This window comes from Misgurnus anguillicaudatus, chromosome 2, assembly GCF_027580225.2.
Source record: "Misgurnus anguillicaudatus chromosome 2, ASM2758022v2, whole genome shotgun sequence".
In the NCBI taxonomy this organism is placed as follows: domain Eukaryota; kingdom Metazoa; phylum Chordata; class Actinopteri; order Cypriniformes; family Cobitidae; genus Misgurnus; species Misgurnus anguillicaudatus.
Genome location: NC_073338.2, coordinates 11628714 through 11649266, shown reverse-complemented (window position 1 = coordinate 11649266; position 20553 = coordinate 11628714). Strand labels below are relative to the sequence as shown.

Sequence of the window (20553 nt, the reverse complement as noted above, 5' to 3'; positions counted from 1 at the left end):
CAGAAATACAGAAACAGCGTGTTACGTGAGCTTTAATAATATAATTAAAATATACAAAAAATGGCCGAACATATATTTACGCAAATACATTCTGAAATGTATTTTGTCTATATATATTTAAATAATATAATAAAAATATACAAAAATGTAAAAATGTATTTTTGCTAAGATATATTATATTTTAATAATATATTAAAAAGATGCAAAAAATGGCCGGAAATATATTAACATAAATACATTCTGAAATGTGTTTTTTCTAAGATATATTATATTTTAATAATATAATAAAAAATATACAAAAAACGCCCGAAAATATATTTACAAATACATTCTGAAATTTATTCTTGATAAGATATATTATATTTTAATAATATATTAGAAAAAGACGCAAAAATGGCCGAAAATATATTAACATAAATACATTCTGAAATGTATTTTTCTCAGATATATTATATTTTAATAATATAATATAAAAATTTTTAGCATTTTTTATATTTTTAAAACGTGTTTGAAACATTTTTGTGGTATGGGACATTTTGTGAACATGAGAGGGCAACGACCATGTCTGACAAAATATTGGTACAACATTTTCGCTTTCTTTGTGTGTTTTTTTTTTTTTTTGTCATTGTGTTGAATGTAAAAATGTTAATCATTCTGAAAATGGGCATAATTTAAATGCACACAAGTTTAATTTATTTTGTTATATATCTTGTTAACCATTTTGTGCAAAGGTTCCTTACTGTAAACTTGCCTACTATACACTGCACACTGCAGACTTCTCAAGCTGCGCAGTTGTTATGCAAGCCATCGGCTCGCCCCTCCCCCTCCTGTCAGATGGTCACATGACTCACTTCCTGCATAAACAAAGCCTGCCTGGCTGCCTGTCACTGGGGCTGAACGAACAGAAACCTTTTAAAATGGCGCAGGCTGGGGTTTTCCTGGAGCACGATCAGTTCAACTGTTCGATATGTCTGGATGTTCTGAAGGATCCTGTGACTGTTCCATGTGGACACAGTTATTGCAAAGCCTGCATTACAGGTTACTGGGACCAAGACGACTATCTGGGTATTTATGGCTGCCCTCAATGCAGACAGAGCTTCGCACCCAGACCTGTTCTGGGTAGAAACACCATGCTGGCCGATGTGGTGGAGAAACTGAAAAAGACAGAGCTCAACGCCGCGGATATACCCTCTGAACCGACCCACGCCGAGCCCGGGGATGTTGAATGCGATGTCTGCTCTGGAAAGAAAAACAAAGCCTTTAAATCGTGCCTGGTCTGTCTGGCGTCTTTTTGCGAAAGCCACGTACAAGCCCACTACGAGTCCCCTGCCTTTCAGAAACACAAACTGGCTTCTCCTTCCAGGAATCTACACGAACAGCTGTGCCGTCACCACGACAAACTACTGGAGGTTTTTTGCCGCACGGATCAGCAATGCATCTGCTACCTTTGTTTGACAGATGACCACAAAGGGCATGACACGGTTATGGCCGCAACAGAAATGAATGAGAGAAAGGTAAAGTTTTATGCTATGAAATGTGTTTAAACTTGCATAACAATTGAGACTGGTAATTGTGTAAAACTTATTTGAATGAATAAATATTTTTAGTGTTACAATGTAAGCTGTTTTTCACAGAATGCTCTGGCAGAGATGCAGAGGAATACACAGCAAAGGATTGAGGAGAGAGAAAAGGAGTTGGCAGACCTGAGACGAGCTACACAGATGCTTACTGTGAGTCTTGCGTGTTTTATGTGATGTGTTTTTCCGGCACAGCCTTTGTTAAAGTTTGATCAACTGTCTTGGTTCAGTCCATATCAGCTCTTGTCATTCAACCTTTGGTCTACAGTAGTAGTCATTTGTTTATCAAAAATGATTCACTGGCTAGAGATCAAGAAAAACACACACAAAAGCTGACACCGGGGCAATACCTTTTGATTAAAATGTACACATTTGTATCTAAAAAGTGCACACATACATACAATATGTACCTGTTAGGATACCAAATGTATACATGTACAGTTGTGGACAAAAATATTGGCACCCTTGGTAAATATGAGCAAAGAAAGCTATAAAAAAAATCTGTTTTTCCTTTTGAGGTTTAATTTAAAATAAAAATATTTAGAAAACTATAGTTTTATTGAAGTAAAACAATTGAAGTTTTTTTGGGGGGGTACAAATAAAATAGCCTTCCTTCGGGTAATGTCAGAACCAAAAATGGTTCTTATATGGCATCGCTGTGAAGAACTTTTTAAGCACCTTTTTAATACGCATATGTAGTTCTCCTCAGTGGCGAGGCTACATGAGGGCTAGGGTGGCACTGGCCCACTAAGATTGACGGCTGGCCCCCCCAGTCAGAAGAGACACAAAATAAAAGCAAAAAAATCATGCAAAAATTATAATAATCTCTTTAAAGTGGACATTTTACAAGACTTTAAAAATGTCAAATAAATCTTTGGTATCCCCAGAGTACATATATGTGACGTTTTAGCTCAAAATACCATATAGATAATTTATTGTTTGTAGGTGCAAGCAAAAATGTCAGTTTTTGGGTTTGTCCTTTAAATGCAAATGAGCTGATAAAATGAAACCCTTGGTAAATATGAATAAAAAATCTAAGTTTTGCCCTTTGAGGTTTCATTTAAAATAAAAATATAAAAAATACTATAGTTTTATTGTAGTAAAACAATTGAAATGGGGGAGGGTACAAATAAAATTAATTAATTATTTAAAATAAAATAAAGCTTTTCTCTAATTCACACTGGACTTGATAATTGGCAACCCTATTTGAAATTTTTATGAGTAAAATATCTTTGAAGTAGATTTCCATTGATATAAATATTTTCTTACATTCTTAGCTCACCAGGGTGACTAAAAACATGATATTGTCCAGTCATGACTTTCTGTTTCACAAGGAAATAAATACTAGGTAACACAAAGCCAAAATCCCCTTATTCATTCATGACAATGGGTAAAACCAAATACTATAGTTTATGATTGTTGAGCTACACAAAGCAGAAAGTTGTTTCAGAGAAATAGTTCATGCATAGAAACATCTATTTACACAATCAGGAAAATAATGAAGATGTTTTAATCGACTGTAGATGTTGCAAATCTGCCTGAAAGAGGACATGTGTGTCTATATCATTTTAATGCTCAGCAAGGAGAATCATTTGAGTGGATCACAGATTGAGAACTTCAGAAATCAGTTGAATCTTGGGGTCAGAAAGCTAAAAAATAATAATAAAGGAAAACAGCACCTCCATAACCATAAGTTGTTTGGGACACTGTTTAAAAAAATCCTCTGCTCTCATACAAAAACAAACTCCAGCATATTTTTTGCCATCCTGGAACTTTTAAACAGGACTAAGATCTGCATCCATATGAAATGAAAAAGTTTTTTTGCAACAGGAACTTCGTTGTATACCAGAGGTCCTGGACATCTTATTCAGATACATGGCATCATTAATTATATCAAATACCAACAGATTAAAAGTCAAAACCTGACTTTCTCTGCTGGAAATCTTATAATGGGTCATTGTTAAAAGAATAGTCTACTCATTTTCAATATTAAAATATGTTATTACCTCAACTAAGAATTGTTGATACATCCCTCTATCATCTGTGTGCGTGCACGTAAGCGCTGGAGCGCGCTGCGACGCTTCGATAGCCCCATTAATTCATTTAGAGATAAAGTTAGAAGTGACCAAACACATCAACGTTTTTCCTATTTAAGACGAGTAGTTATACGAGCAAGTTTGGTGGTACAAGGTGGAACGTGGCGCTTTTCTGGGCGGATTTAGAAGAGGAACTATATTTTATGGCGTAATAGCACTTTTGGGAGTACTTCGACTCAGCGCAGTAACACCCTCCCTCTCCCATTATGATAGTGAGAAGGGGAGCGGACTTTTCAGGCGAGTCGAAGTACTCCCAAAAGTGCTATTACGCCATAAAATGTAGTTCCTCTTTTAAATCCACTTAGAAAAGCGCTACGTTTTGTTTTGTGCCACCAAACTTGCTCGTGTGGCTGCTCGTCTTAGGTGGGAGAAACGTTGATGTGTTTGGTCGCTTCTAACTTTATCTCTAAATGGTACCATTGAATGAATGGGGCTAAGCTAAATGCTATCGAAGCGTCGCAGCGCGCTCCAGCGCTTACGTGCACGCACACAGATGATAGAGGGATGTATCAACAATTCTTAGTTAAGGTAATAACATATTTTAATATTGAAAATGAGTAGACTATTCCTTTAAATCTTTCATCAAGACATTGGCCTTAAAACTACTGAGCCCCTAAGGTGACATTGGAGTAAAAAAAATCTAAAGTTCAGTCTCATGTGCTCACTTGAAAATTTTACATGCACACATGAAAATTTTACGTGCTCATGTGAAACCTTCATGTGCGGAATTTTAAAAAAAAGTTTAGTTTTCTTAAGTTAACTTTCGCTTTCATGTGCGCATGCGAAACTAAACTTTATTTCATTTTCACCATGTCCCCTTAGGGGCTCCGTATAAAACAATCATCGAAATCCACAAAAAATGGGTCAATGAATATAACTCAACAAGCTATTTACTCGCTTTGAGTAAAATATCCTGGGTTTGAATGATTTGGCCTGCAAATACATCAAACTTTTATTAAAAGCTTAAATAATTGTTGTTTTATGTCTAATTTAAAGGCATACATTGTGTGTATTTTCAGAATTCTGCACAAAAGGCCCTTGACGAGAGCGAACGTATTTTCACAGAGCTGGTCTGCTCCATAGAGCGACGGCGCACCGAGGTGAAAGAGCTGATCCGAGGTCAGGAGAGGGCGGCCGTGAGCCAGGCTGAATCAGTTGTTCAACAGCTGGAGCAGGAGATAACCGAGCTAAAGAAAAGACATGCTGAGATAGGACAACTCTCACAAACAGATGACCATATCGCCTTCCTTCGGGTAATGTCAGAACCAAAAATGGTTCTTATATGGCATCGCCTTTTTAATATCCAAAGTTTCAACGTATAAGTAGTTCACCTCAGTGGCGAGGCTACTTAAGGGCCAGAGTGGCACTGGCCCACTCAGATTTACGGGTGGCCCACTCAGTCAAAAAAGACACAGAATTAAATCAAACAAAAAATCATGCAAAAATTATAATAATCTCATTACAGGGGACATTTTACAAGACTTTTGAAATGTAAAATACATTTTTAGCACTTAAACATGGAAAAAGTCAGATTTTAATGATATGTCCCATATAATAATAATCACTCAAATACGTATCAGGAAAATCACTTCTGTAGCTTTAAAAAGATTCATTTAATTTAAAGAATGAAGAAGACAGTGTTACTATTCATTTAATTTTATTTTTGGTCCTAAATACCATGTGTTCCTTTTTTATTTCCATATGCTTATGATGTCTTGATTTGTTCCTATTTTATTTTCCTTATTTCCATTTTTTTGCTGATCCGAAAATTATTTGATCCATGATTAAAAAAACGTAAAGTAATCGGTTTAATTGTAAAATTATGTAATTTAAGAGTAAACATTGAAGTCCACCCTATTTCACCACGGTTCACTCAGTTTAAAATTTCTGGCCTCGCTGTTGGTTCACCTGAAGCTACACAACACACTAAAAGCAATGCTGCTAAGAAACATTAAGGTCAAATTTTCACATGCAGTTTTTGAATGTATGTGAATCTGAAAAGATAAAAGAGCCATAGTAAAGCTATCAGGTGGTCTCAAAAGACATGTAATACTACTCGCAATCTTTACAGCCCATGGCCAGTATACGGCATGCTTTCAATGTAACAAAAAAAAATGCAGCTCATTTTGTGTTCTAGAAAGAAAGTCGGCATTGAAATGACATGAGAGTAAAAAATGACTGAACTTTCCTTTTGGCTAAGCTATTGTATTTCATAGCCTAAAGGAGAAGGAAAGAAAGGTTTTAATTCAATCCAGGTGTGTTTGGTGGTTTTACAGTGTGACCATGGTAAATTTGCATTCAATTTCTGGTCCTTTAATCATTTATGAAATGTAGGCGGAGTTTACTTATAGCCCTCGTGGACTGAATCTAGGAATTGGGTTGCATTCCCTCAAAATTTAATCTGCCTGCAGCTTTTTTGGATGTTGCACCGTTTAATTGCAGTTGTTGGATTATTCTGTTTTGTACTTTTGCTCAGAATTGCAGGTCTCTATGTGCTCAGCCTGTGTCTGCTGAAGTGGTACCAAGCATTTTCCAAGACCCAAACTTTGAAACTGCAGTGGCGGCGCTTGTCGAGTTTCAGGCTCTTCTAGATGACGTTTGCCAGGGAGGATTTGTGAACATCTCTGAGAAAGGTGCTCTTTATTCAGAGAGACATGCATGTGTTGTGTTTTTTGTAAAGCAAATGTAAGAAAATGTATAAACTCAATATTGAATATATAAATGAATTTTAGCTAAAGGTTCTTCCACTGTTAAAGTGTTAGTTCACCCAAAATCATCATTATAAAACGGGCAGTTCTGGTTCTTCATTCTGATTGGTTGAAACACGTTCTAAGCCGTGATAAAATACCCCGGTAACCTCACGGTTCAGACCACATTACATAAGTATCACTGCTCCACTGTTGCTGTGTACTGATTTATGAAAATAAACACCACAGTCTTTGATCATATTTTTAATTTGTCTACAATTGCACGATTAATGGCGATATCCAGATAAATGTCAATAAATATTGTTGAGTCATCTCGTCGATAAAGAGAGAACGTTGTCTGAGGAGTTTATAACTCAAGTTCATTTGTCCGCTATTATCCACTGGGTGGCGATCTTACCCAACTTAAACACTGACGCATTCACTGAAAACACCGTTGTGGCTCTGAATCTTATCTATTACTAAAGTTCTTCACAAAAATGGAATTATATCCGCTGTTAGCTAAAAAATTTGAGAGGTGATAAGAGAACAAATGAAGGTAGGATGAAACGTTTTTTTGTTTCTTTTTGTTTGAAAGCGGATGGTCTGTTCTTTCATTTGATATTTTATGTTTATTTAAAGAAGATAATTTTTCTGCAAGGCATTAAACTAAAACTGGGTGGCAACTTAAAAAAAAAAACCCGCTGACGTGGAAAGGGTTCAGCATGCTCCCAAGCATATTTGATCATCACTTCAACAGTTGCACAATATAAATGTTAATGTATAAATTAGATGAATGGTTTATTATAAAATAAACACCACAGTCTTTAATCATTTTTTCATTGTATCTTTGCTGCATCTCTGTTTGTTGGGAATTGCGCTCTGTTTCAGTCACACTTGATTCTGAGGAACTACTTTGTTTGGCGGAAGAGTAATATTTGTACTAATATTATTTAATCTTATTTGTGTTTTATTTTATGAAATCCCGCTAATGTTATGCATATGAAGTAACCGTTTTATAAACGCAATAAACCCCTCGAAGCGTTGGGTTACCAGTGCATTTTATAACTCCGCTTCGCGTCGTGCCTAACAACGCCCCTTAGCTGTTATAAGGCCACGAGACTGAAAATGTCCACATGAAGTGCGCAATTTGGGACAGGGCCAAAGGTCTCTTATGGAACAAAACAGCCAAAAATGGCATTTTTTTAGGGCATTGTGTAGCACCTTAATTTTTAGGAGTGGAATATTAAAATCTGTGTTTTATTGAAATGTTAAATGACTCTTACATTTTGTTTTGCAGTGAATGATGTTACTATTATTCAACCATTGAAACCCAATACAGATTCAGAGTCAAACGCAGGTACGGTAATTGGATATGCATTTCCCACAACACCATAAATTAATTTCATTACAAAATATGAAGAGTTTGGTTTCAAAACGCAATAAATCCATTTTGACAAATTTCGGTAAAAACGTGTTTTCTATACCAAGAAAGTGACAAGATGAAAACCACTGTTTTCTGTTACAAACTTTCACATAGCATCTTTAGGTTATAAAAACATAAAAAATTCGAATCCATAACATGATATTCAAAGATTTACTATAAAAACTAATTCTTTTTTCCACAAAATGCAATAAATCCATGTCAGTTTTTTTAATCAAAATGCTAGAACTCTATTCAATCAATATATAAATGTGCATTCATCTTTGCCATTTTATATTCATTTAGTTGAACAGTTGTACACACTGATTAAAAAATAAACATTAATGGCATTAATAAAAACACTTACTTTGTCATATTAAGAACACTGTCATTGCTGCGGTTATACTTGACGCCGTCGCTTAACGTTTTTCACAGCGATCATCTGTAAAATGTTTTGGTCCTGCTCGATTTTCGTTGACTTTGAGTAAAATAATGTAAGTTTTCATAAGATCCTCTGGGGTCAATGTGTTAGCATGATGCTGTCGGGAGAACAAGCAACCGAGTGCCTCTCGCGCAAATTATTAGATGTTGATGGCTTACGTTTCTTTCCCGTCATAGAAAACCATCACAGGTTTAGCAATGCAATTAAAGTATTATTTTGTTTGTTAGTTGATCACGAAGTACAAAGAAAATGAGGAAAACTAGGACTCCGTGTACTCAGTGCGCCGCCATTGTTTGTTTACATTGAGTGCGCTGTAATTTCTGGAACGGATTTATTGTGTTCTGTAGAAAAGGAGGAGTGGCGTTTATCGCATTTTGGGAAAAAAGGGAGAAAAGATGACAGAATAACACGGCGGATATTGGATTTTGCATAAAATTAAGAATTTACTTTTAACTACTGACCTAAAATAAAACTGATTTTAGCAGTAACCTATTTTTTTTTCAAAAATGGCATTAATCGCGTTTTGGAACCAAACTCTTCATATTGTTCATATATTAGTGATTCAAGTTAGCATAATAATATAATATATAAGTCAGTATATAAGCATGTGTCGATGCTGTAGGTGCTTACATTGTTTATTTTATATCCCTAGGAACTGCACTAAACTTTGGGCAAGCTGGACCAATCCCTTTTACCTTTAGTGTGCCCACATTTAATGTATCTTCATTCTCATCATATGGTGAGTATTAGGAAAAGCATTCATTGAGTTTTGATTTCAGACCGTTTATCCATGAGTGAGAACGCGCCAAAATATTTGTATTTCTTGAAAAGTTCTTAGCATTTAAGTTTGACGTAGAATACACTCATTGATAACTAATCTGAATATATGCAATATACAGTGTTGTACAAAAGTCTTACGCCACCACCAGTTTTGTGGTTTTAGCAAAGTTTTATTGGTTAATGACATTAAAAAAAAATGTACACACAATAAATAAAATTCCAGAACAAAATGATGTCTTCAGGCAAAAGTATTAGAAGTTAGGATTTCATTTTCACCTGCAGGTATAAGAAAAGCCCACATTAAATACTTGACGCAGTTTATAATTTTTTTTAAACATTGCATACAAATTTCCTGTATTTTCTGGTTGTGTACTATGGAGCAAAAATTAAAGTTTAGTTTCGTGTGCGCACGTGAAACTATATCGTGAACTTAACTAAACTTTAAAAAAAAAAAAATTCTGCACATGAAAGTTTCACGTAAGCACATGAAACCAAACTTTAGATTTTTTCTACTTCAATGGTCACCTTAGAGGCTCGGTAGTATTCTAATAAAGAGACAAAGAAATAATTATATATGGTCACTATACCATTGCAAAAACAACAACTCTAATGGTGCCATGTTGGCGTTTGCACAGTACTGTATAGTATATGCAATGAAAGCATTTTCAATGACATCATCTCTGACTGCTCTACAACCGTATACAGTAAACTAATGGCTTGTCCTATTCTCTTTCCCCTTCAGGAAGTCGAACACCAGGTTCTCGTCAGAGATTACAGCCACGCAGAAGAAGGAGGTAGCCTTAAGACTGACTGAAGAAACGCCTGATTAGAATTTATAGAGGAGGATAGATGCACAAGATGGTTTTAAAGTTAGATTGTTTTGTATATTTTATTATATAAACTATAAGATCTAACCACAAACTCTAAGACTGAAAACTAACATGTAAATACGTAAAGATTTCAATGTAAAAATCTAAATCTTAATAGTAATTTAAATTTTTTGTTTATCTACAGATGTGCTTTCAGTACAATATTGTGTCATTCAAACTTTTAATATGGTTGTGTAAGCTATTACAGTATTTTCTTAAGTATTAATGCACATGGTATATAGTCTATGAGATGGTTTAAATAAGTGTAATTGCTTTATAACCAGGGCTGGAAATGAGGGAACACAGTGGGACAGAGTACGGGGAGTGAATTTCGAGGGGAACGGCAAACTGGTTAGAATTTTCAAAATGGTGGAATTGAAAAGGAATTATACTTAATAATATACTTAACTTAATAGCATTTAAAAATTACTCCCCATTATGAGTTTTTATTCTATTATTTTATAATGCATCATCAAGCTTGTCACATGACACTTTAGTCATTTATAAAACTAAAGTGGCTGCTCTCTGCTTCTTTCATTTTTGTTTCATTTTGCACTGAAATATCATCAAAAGCTCTACATACACATTTACAAAACTCTGTGCATGTTTACTAACGACACAAGCAGCGGACTCTGACATTACATTAGTTTGCGTCAGTTGAAACCCGTAATTTCTCCTGCTTGCATTTAAAAAATGCTCAAAAGCAGAAGGACTCGCCAACAGACCACCCCCTCAGTAATCAGGACAGAAGTGGTCAAAAGTGGACAAAAGAGACGGATTAAAATACCAGATTATCTAAAATTACCCCCCCCCTCCCCAAACTATAGTCCCCCATTGAATTTCTGCCATTTCCAGGCCTGTTTTTAACTGATGCTATTCATGTATTTACAAACGTGTTGAACATGTTGATTTTAGCCTCATTATGTCAGATCCTTGAACAATGTTGGTATTGAATTGTATTTTGAAAATTGAAAGTGCAAAATATTTTTCATACCTTGAAAAATAAAAGTTTTGTCAATGCAATTCTCAAATTTTACTGTAACTAAATAACACCCTTAGTACACAATTCAACCAAGAACATACTACTCATACTCATTCTGTATCTATTCACGTTTTCTTTTCTTGTGCCATGTACACTTTAAAAAGTAAAAGTTGAATTGGTAACACCCAAGAAATTGAATGTTTTCAACTTGAATTTTCTCACTTTGAATGAATTTTTAAAAAAAGCTTTTTTTAAGACTTAAACTTAAAGTGAAAAAAATTTTAGTTGAAAAACAACTTTGTGTTAACGACTGAAATAATTTTTTTAAATTGAAACTACACTACAAGAAGTGAGAGATGTATATTGATATAGAGATAAATAAAAATGAAAGTTTTTTTTATCTTTACATTTTCACCTAAAATGTAAAAAATCAGCTTGAATTTTCTTTGTGTTACCAACTGAAGTATTTGAAATATATCTGGTGACACCTAAAATGTTTTTATAAAGCTTGAAAAACGATTAATACACAATAAAAGTATTTTTTGCATAATATATGAGTTTGTGATGTGTGTAAATAGTTTGTATATTTAAACACACACACATTTTTTATTTAAATATCATTTTATTTATATATAATTTAGAATATATAAAATATCAATAAATATATATGTATCTCCACATGTAAATGTTTCTTAAATAAATACATGAATGTGTGTGTATTTATATACAGTTGAAAGAAAAAGTATATGAACCCTTTGGGCTTACTTGGATTTCTTCATAAATTGATCATAAAATGTGTTCTGATCTTCATCTAAGTCACAACAATAGAGAAACACAGTCTGCTTAAACTAATACCGCATAAACATTATACGTTTTCATGTTTTTATCGAACACAACATGTAAACATTCATAGTGCAGGGTGGAAAAAGTATGTGAAACCCTAGGCTAATGACTTCTCCAAGAGCTAATTGGAGCCAGGAGTCATCCAACCTGGGGTCCAATCAATGTGATGAGATTGGATGTGTTGATTAAAGCTGCCCTGTCCAATAAAACACACACCAGTTTTGAGTTTGCTGTTCTGAAGAAGTCTGATGTGAACCATGCCTCGCACAAAAGAGCTCTCAGAAGACCTACGATCAAGAATTGTTGACTTGCATAAAGCTGGAAAGGGCTACAAAAGTATATCTAAAAGCCTTGATGTCCATGTGTCCACGGTAAGACAGATTGTCTACAAATGGAGAAAGTTCGGCACTGTTGCTACACACCCTGGGCGTGGTCGTCCTGTAAAGATGACTGCAAGAACACAGCGCAGAATGCTCAATGAGGTGAAGAACAATCCTAGAGTGTAAAGACTTACAGAAATCTCTGGCACATGCTAACATTTTTGTTGACAAATCTACAATAAGGAAAACATTAAACAAGAATGGACTTCATGGGAGGACACCACAGAGGAAGCCACTGCTGTCCAAATAAAACATTGCAGCTGAAGTTTGCAAAAGAGCACCTGGAGGTTCCACAGCACTACTGGCAAAACATTCTGTGGACAGATGAAACCAAAATTGAGTTGTTTGGAAAGAACACACAACGCTATGTGTGGAGAACAAAAGGCACAGCACACCAACATCAAAACCTCATCCCAACTGTGAAATATGGTGGAGGGGGCATCATGGTTGGGGCTGCTTTGCTGCCTCAGGCCCTGGACAGATTACTGTCATCGATGGAAAAATGAATTCCAAAGTTTATCAAGACATTTTGCAGGAAAACTTAAGATCATCTGTCTGCCAACTGAAGCTTAACAGAGGATGGACGATGCAACAGGACAACGACCCAAAGCATAGAAGTAAGTCAACAACAGAATGGCTTCAACAGAAGAAAATACGCCTTCTGGAGTGGCCCAGTCAGAGTCCTGACCTCAACCCGATTGAGATGCTGTGGCATGACCTCAAGAGAGCGATTCACACCAGACAACCCAAGAATATTGCTGAACTGAAACACTTTTGTAAAGAGGAATGGTCCAAAATTTCTCCTGACCGTTTTGCAGGTCTGATCTGCAACTATAGGAAACGTTTGGTTGAGGTTATTGCTGCCAAAGGAGGGTCAACCAGTTATTAAACCCAAAGGTTCACATACTTTTTCCACCCTACACTATGAATGTTTACATGTTGTGTTCAATAAAAACATGAAAACGTATAATGTTTGTGCGGTATTCGTTTAAGCAGACTGTGTTTCTCTATTGTTGTGACTTAGATGAAGATCAGAACATATTTTATGACCAATTTATGAAGAAATCCTAGTAAGCCCAAAGGGTTCACATACTTTTTCTTTCAACTGTATACATAATAATTACAAACAGCACAAACTTTTATTTTGTATGAGATTAATCTAGATTAATCTATGCCCAGCTCTAGTTAATATTTTCATCTAAAGTAAGAAAATCCAAGTTGTGTTACCAAAGTGATACCAACTGAAAAATGTATTTAAAAATTTAGACCAATAATACGAGTGTTAATAAGAGAGATGGGGTGTGGATTTGCCTACTTGCCGTTCATATCTCATTTGCATTCAGCTGCCTTACATAATAATTCTAGGTGACCTTCTACATTCATTTGAAGAATGAGTAGCCATCTCCAAATTTAAGTTAGTACCGTACATGCTTATGAATTATTATAAACCATATAATAAGTATATTGTTTGTCTGTCGCATATTAAGAAAGGTTACTCACCTTGTATTTCTCATGTGTGATTGCCTGCTTTGGGCTGTTTTGCATTGAAACCTGATGAGTGTCTACCTGCATTATGCCCACGCCCAGTTTATACACAAACAGTCTATTGTCTCCGTCCAGTTCAGGTGGCTACGTATCTGACTTTCATTTCACTCCAACCACAGTTGTGGGGAAAATGGCAGGCACAAATATCTCTGTGGACAAGGAGCAGTTCAGTTGTTCGGTGTGTCTGGAAGTACTATGGGACCCGGTGACCATACCGTGCGGACATAGCTATTGTATGGAGTGTATTAAGGGTTACTGGAAGAAATGTGAATTGAAAGAAGAGTACAGCTGTCCTCAGTGCAGACGGACCTTTAGTCCCAAACCTCCACTGTCCAAAAACACCATGCTGGCTGATATCGTTGAGAAACTGAGGAGAACAAATTTTCAGGATGTTCCTCAGAGTCAGGCGAAGGCAGCTGATGTCGAGTGCGACGTTTGCACTGGAAAGAAACACAGAGCCGTTACGTTTTGCGTGAAATGTCAGACGTCATACTGCGAAATTCACCTGAAACTTCACAACGAAAGAAACCGCGGAAGGAACCATCAGCTTGTTGAAGTTACGAAACCACCGCTCAAAAGAATTTGTTCACGTCACAATAAACTAAAGGAGGTTTACTGTCGCACCGACCATCAGTGCATTTGTAGTTCGTGCGGAAAAGATGGGCATAAGGGGCACAGCATAGTTTCATTGATGGAGGAAAGAGCTGAAAAACAGGTAATTAAAGCTAATACAGATCTGGCATTCATAAAAACAAAATGGCAAAACAAGTGTCATTTGATTTTAAAACAGAAACAGCTCGAGGACGCGTGGAAGAAGTCAAAGCAGAGGTGTAAAGATCGAGAAAAGGAGCTCAGAGACATTGTAAAATACATCAAGGTAAGCAAATCTTATAAGATTTTCAAAATGTGATTGACCACAAACATGAGGATAAAAAATCCTAGATTTAACTGTTTTGCTCCTATAGTGTGTGGTGAGCCATGATGTGTCAAAGACTTTTAGATTTTCAAATAGTCTCTCGACTGTGAACACAGGAAATCTCGTGAGACTTCAGAATAAGCATGGCAGACGATATACAGGAAAAAATTCAATGATAGTGTTTGGAATGATTTTACAGAGCCCCTAAGGTGACATTGGACAAAAAAAGTTTAGTTTCTTGTCCACGCGAAACCTTCATGTGCAGAATTGTTTTCGCGTGAAACTAAACGCGATTGCGCACGTGAAACTAAACTGAAAGCATGTGAAACTAAACTGAACGCGATTGATTGCGCACGTGAAACTAAACTGAATGCGATTGATTGCGCACGTGAAACTAAATGTGATTGCGCGCGCACATAAAAACTAAACGCGATTGCGGACGTGAAACTAAACTAAACTAAACTAAACGCGATTGCGCATGTGAAACTAAACTAAACGTGATTGCGCACGTGAAACTTAACTGAACGCATGTGAAACTAAACTGAACGCGATTGTGCACGTGAAACGAAACTGAACGCGATTGATTGCGCACGTGAAACTTAACTGAACGCGATTGATTGCACACGTGAAACTAAACTGAACGCATGTGAAACTAAACTAGACGCGATTGCGCACGTGAAACTAAACTGAACGCATGTGAAACTAAACTGAACGCGATTGCGCACGTGATACGAAACTGAACACGATTGATTGTGCACGTGAAACTAAACTGAACGCGATTGATTGCGCATGTGAAACTAAACTGAACGCGATTGATTGCGCATGTGAAACTAAACTGAACGCGATTGATTGCGAACGTGAAACTAAACGCGATTGCGGATGTGAAACTAAACTAAACGCTATTGCTGACGTGAAACTAAACTAAACGCGATTGCGCATGTGAAACTAAACTAAACGTGATTGCGCACGTGAAACTAAACTGAAAGCATGTGAAACTAAACTGAACGCGATTGATTGCGCACGTGAAACTAAACTGAATGCGATTGATTGCGCACGTGAAACTAAACTGAACGCGATTGATTGCGCACATGAAACTAGTGCGCACGTGAAACTAAACTAAACGCGATAGTTTCACGTGCGCACGCGAAACTAAACTATTTAATTTTTCCTCCATGTCCCCTAAGGGGCTCCGTAGATTTTCACAGAGAATTCAAGGGGAAAAAGGGCTTGGGTGAAGTCATGGAGACAGCGAAGTTAACTTTGCATCAATTTTACTTTGTGCTGCCCCATGACTGCTTCCGTCTTCCATCATCTTGGTTTCTGGTTGGATATTGTTTCGTTTCACGTGATAATCTCAAGAGCGTGCGCGCGTTTGTCCACTCTTAACACACCTCACACCAAGGGAAAATCTGATAAAATTATCTGTACAAGCATCAAGATAATCGGGACATTGCTAGGATTGTCGGAAGGGGTGAAATCGGCCCAAAATCAGCCCGATTATCTTTTGGTGTGTACCCAACATTAAATATGTGTCAAAAACATGTGCATCCATTATTAAAGTAATCCAAATGATTCCAGTGGGTTCATATGAGACTTTCTAAATGAAACCAAACAATACGACATGTACATAAACAAACAGATCTGAGCTCTAAATTCAAATATGGCGGCATGTCTATAACTTCAAACCTTATTGGTCCTCATGCATCTCTACTTATCAAATCTGAGAGTTCTTAAAGTGACAGTAACAAGATATGTCTGTTAGTGCTCAGAAAAAAGGTAAGGAAAGAAATCAGTTCACTCAAACCTGGCTGTCGCGACAAACCTGCTTGATTTTTTTCTTCTGTAAAACACAAAGGGAGATGTCAGGCATAAAAATAGTACAGTTACTGACATTAAAAATGTCTACTCTACTTGCCTACATGGACCCAGCGCTCCTCACAGGCGGTTGAAGACGACAGCGAGAAGATCTTCACTCGACTGCTACGCTCCATTGAAAGAAAGCACTCGGAGGCGAAAGAGATGATCCGAGGTGAGGAGAGAACAGCGCTGGGCCAGACAGAGAAACTTCTGGAACGACTGAATCAACAGATCACCGAACACAGGAGAGGAGAAGCCGAGCTAGAGATGCTCTCAAACACAGAAGATCATCTGCATTTCCTACAGGTGAAGATTCACAATTTCACATTGTTTTATAATATATGGCCCTGCATGTGAAAACCATTTTTGTGATTTACTGTTACACAAAATGTTAAGAACATTGAACCTTCATATCTTAAAAAAATGACTCGAAATCTCCGCATTAGAGCCTGGATTTCACAGACAGACAGACAGGCGATATATGAGTCAGTCTGTTTGTGCTGGAAGCTATGATACGCTATGAGAAAACATCTATGAGTCACATGAGAGAAACATAAGTCACCTTCATTCTGTTTAGGCTGTATAGGGGAATGTAGGTCAAGAGATATAAAGAGTGAGGGTGGGGATTTGCTTACTAATATCTCACCCGATTCATCTGTGTAGCACTATAAGAGCCTCTGTGCTCCTCCTGAAGTCGGGGGTCGGCCCAGCATCGATGTCCATCCATACTTTTCATTGCTGATATTGAGAAAAGCTCTCACCGAATTACAAGAAAAAGTGAACGATGTGTGCGAGAGAGAGATTGCAAGGATCTCAGATGTTGGTGAGTGTGCTCTTCTGTTCCTCCACAACTCGGTCCTTAAGGGCCAGTGTCCTGCATAGTTTAGGTTTAACATAAAAATTGTCTATATTGATTTTACTTTTATTGGCATGAATCGCAATGCATCAGTGCAAAACTGAAATACATTTAAACCGATTTAAATAATGTAAGTAAAACGTGTTTTGCTTTAGGTAGTTTTATGCCAAAATTAAAGTCTGAAATATTTCTAAAGATGAAATGTATGTATAAAATCAGTTTAAGTAAATATAAAAACACAAATAAAAAATGTGATTTTGTATTTTCAAATTAAACAACACAAAATCACATTTTAATATTATGTGTCTATTTATATGTACTGTAATAACAAACAACAGGATAAAGATAGAAAATATGCAAATAAAGGCAACCACCTGCTTTGAATGAGCTGAACATCCGCAGTGTTGATAGACAAACGGCTGTGATTTGACCTGAAGAGAAACTCTTACTTCATACTCTTATGTTTACAGTCGATGAAGAACAAAGCCAGTCATCTGAAAATTCACAGAGTTTATCAGTCAACACTGAAACAGGTACCCAAACCAACTCACCCGTCTTTCCATGTGTTTATATGACACACATTTGATCTCATTTAAATTCTTTGACCTTTTACAGCACATAGAAATTCACAACAGACCAGAGAAGAGCTCAAGACCAGAAGAGACTTCTTACAATGTAAGCAACTTTCTAAACCGTAAAAAATGCAGAATGAAGTTAAAACAACTTGGTTATGCAAGTAAGTCAATTCAAGTTTTGACCTGTGATAAGTTAACATAAGTTAACAATTTAACAAGTTAAAGTAACTTAAAAATATTTGTTGATTTGATATCATTTTTAAAGTGTCTGTGGTTCACGTAACAATATGGTATCAAGAAAACTACACTGAAAAAAAATTATTCATTCAATTTACTCAATTCTTTTAAGGTAAGTGGTCGCAATCAATTTATTTAAGCTACATTTAAATTAGAAAAACAAAACTTTTGTTTAAATGTAGCTTAAATAAATTTTTTGCGACCACTCACTTAAAAATATTGAGTAAATAGAATAAATTTTTTTCCCAGTGTATGGTATTTACGGTAACCAAGGTGTTTCCCGCATAGTTATTGATGCAGTCAAACCATAATAATGGTTGTCATATCCAGGTTTAAGTGAACTCTATTAATCCGTTCCACAACTGTAGGGTGTTGTGATGCCTAGCAGGGTGTTTGGGCGTTTGTCATGTAGTTTCTTACGGACTTAAAAGGGATAGGTCACACCAAAATTAACTTTTGATTTTACTCACCCTTAAGCCGGTATACAAAACATCCAAGGTGTATACAGCATGAAACAGTCAGAGTATATTTTAATTAAAAAAATAACCAAATAAATTAGTTTTGGATGAATGCACTTTTGGAGCTTTAAAAAAAATGGTGCACTATCCAATGCCATTATAAGGCAAAAAACTTGAAAAACTCCCAATTGTGTTTGGCTGAAAGAAGAAGAGGCCATCCTAGGTACATGAAGATGTATTTTCTTGATAAGCAAAATGACCTAGGAAAATAATCAGACAAAAAAATATAAAATGTAAGCGAATTTGTGCTTAAAACAAGCAAAATAATCTGCCAATGGAATAAGAAAAATTGAATTAAGTGGTTATAAAAAAAGTAAACTTTTCAAGAAAAATTTTCTTATTCCATTGGCAGATTATTTTGCTTGTTTTAAGCACTAATTTACTTAAAGTTTATATTTTTTGTCTAAAAATTAGACTTAATTTCCTAGGTCATTTTGCTCATCAAGAAAACACATTTTTACTGAAAACAACACAAAAATACTAAGTAAAAAAGTCAGTTTTTGCAGTGCAGCGAACAACACGAAAATACTCAGGATAAAACCCTCAAAGAAATTCATTAAATATGTAAAAGAAAACACACCATAAGCATACAACGCAACAAAGGTGACCTTGGATCACAAAAAAGTCGCACAAGTATATTTTTAGCAATAGCCAACAATACATTTACAGAGAATGTATAACTTAAATAAATTCTTGACACAGTTTCTTCTTGTCTAAGTTACTGATCGGTGCATGCATGTTTTTGGGTCATTTAAGAATCAGTAAGCTTATTTTGTAACTTTTTTTAGTAATGTACATTGTTTCTTCCTGTATCTAAACGGCATTGCAAGTTTTATTTTGTGCAAATAAACTTTTAACATTTCTTGGTTCGCTTGATTTTTCAGAACATTTTAACCAAACGCTTTCAAAAAATGGTGGGGATAAAATCAGCCACTTCAAAAAGTGGTGGGGACATGTCCCCAGTGTAAATGACACCTATTCCTATAATTTCAGAGACTTGGGCTGGCATGTGTAGAGACTATAAGGCCAAATTCACCCAAATTGTTTGGAAAATGAATACCACATAGCCCTTTAAAAAGCAATACAATGATTTGGGACACCATTCACATCAGTAGTAGCACAGACACTTAGGTACATCCCTAATCCTTAAGATTTTATGGCAATTATTGTAGCATCATGTAAATTCCTCTTAAAAGCTACAGTATCTTCTCTTTTAAATCGCCAGATTCCTGTGATTTGACGTTAGACCCAAACACCGCAAACTCCTTCCTCCGACTTTCTGCAGAAAACAAAGTCGTCGCCACAGAACACGAGTCTCAGTCGTACCCGGATCACCCCGACAGGTTCGGCAGCTGGGCTCAGGTCTTATGTGTGGAGGGTCTTGCCGGGCGCTCTTACTGGGAGGTGGAGTGGGGAGGCAATGGAGGCGTTTCCATTGGAATTTCCTACAAAGGGATTCCCAGAACCGGAGGGAGTACCGACCGAAAACTGGGACGTAATTCCAAATCCTGGAGTTTAGAGTTCACGGATTCCCTGTGTTTGTTTCATCACAGCAAGTCGAGTGTAGAAATACACACCCCTGCGCCGGACAGGGTCGGGGTGTTTCTCGATCACGCGGCTGGAATTTTGGCTTTCTATAGCGTTTCTCTTGAAGACGACTCCATGACATTACTGCACCGAGAGCTGACCTCCTTTACACAACCGCTCTACCCTGGATTCTGGGTTGGATTGGGTTCCACTTTAAAACTTTGTCGAACTTTTAGCTTTGCTGCTTAGAAATGGTTTTTTTTATGTTATCATTTACTACATCTTATCTACAGGGATGTTCCACAAAGAAAAGTGTAACAGCTTTGGAATATATGACAGATGTATGTTTTGGATAAATTAACCCTTTAAATAAAATATTGGGTATGGACACGTGTGAAATTTTGAAAACTGGCACATAAAGATCAAATAAAGAAAGACAGACAGTT

General features: G+C 36.3%; 2 protein-coding genes across 2 annotated transcripts; both read left to right on the top strand.

Annotated features, from left to right (window-relative positions):
* Positions 1 to 846: 846 nt before the first annotated feature.
* Positions 847 to 10894, top strand: ftr67 (finTRIM family, member 67). Its single transcript, XM_055201381.2, has 7 exons — positions 847 to 1514; positions 1635 to 1730; positions 4693 to 4926; positions 6150 to 6306; positions 7658 to 7717; positions 8875 to 8961; positions 9745 to 10894. The coding sequence occupies exons 1-7, from the start codon at positions 918 to 920 to the stop codon at positions 9798 to 9800; spliced, it is 1287 nt and encodes a 428-aa protein (XP_055057356.1). The 5' UTR covers positions 847 to 917; the 3' UTR covers positions 9801 to 10894.
* A 2426-nt stretch (positions 10895 to 13320) lies between these two features.
* On the top strand, positions 13321 to 20541 carry ftr87 (finTRIM family, member 87). Its single transcript, XM_055201371.2, has 7 exons — positions 13321 to 14336; positions 14412 to 14498; positions 16467 to 16700; positions 17058 to 17217; positions 17721 to 17783; positions 17866 to 17925; positions 19806 to 20541. The coding sequence occupies exons 1-7, from the start codon at positions 13650 to 13652 to the stop codon at positions 20354 to 20356; spliced, it is 1842 nt and encodes a 613-aa protein (XP_055057346.2). The 5' UTR covers positions 13321 to 13649; the 3' UTR covers positions 20357 to 20541.
* Positions 20542 to 20553: the final 12 nt, after the last annotated feature.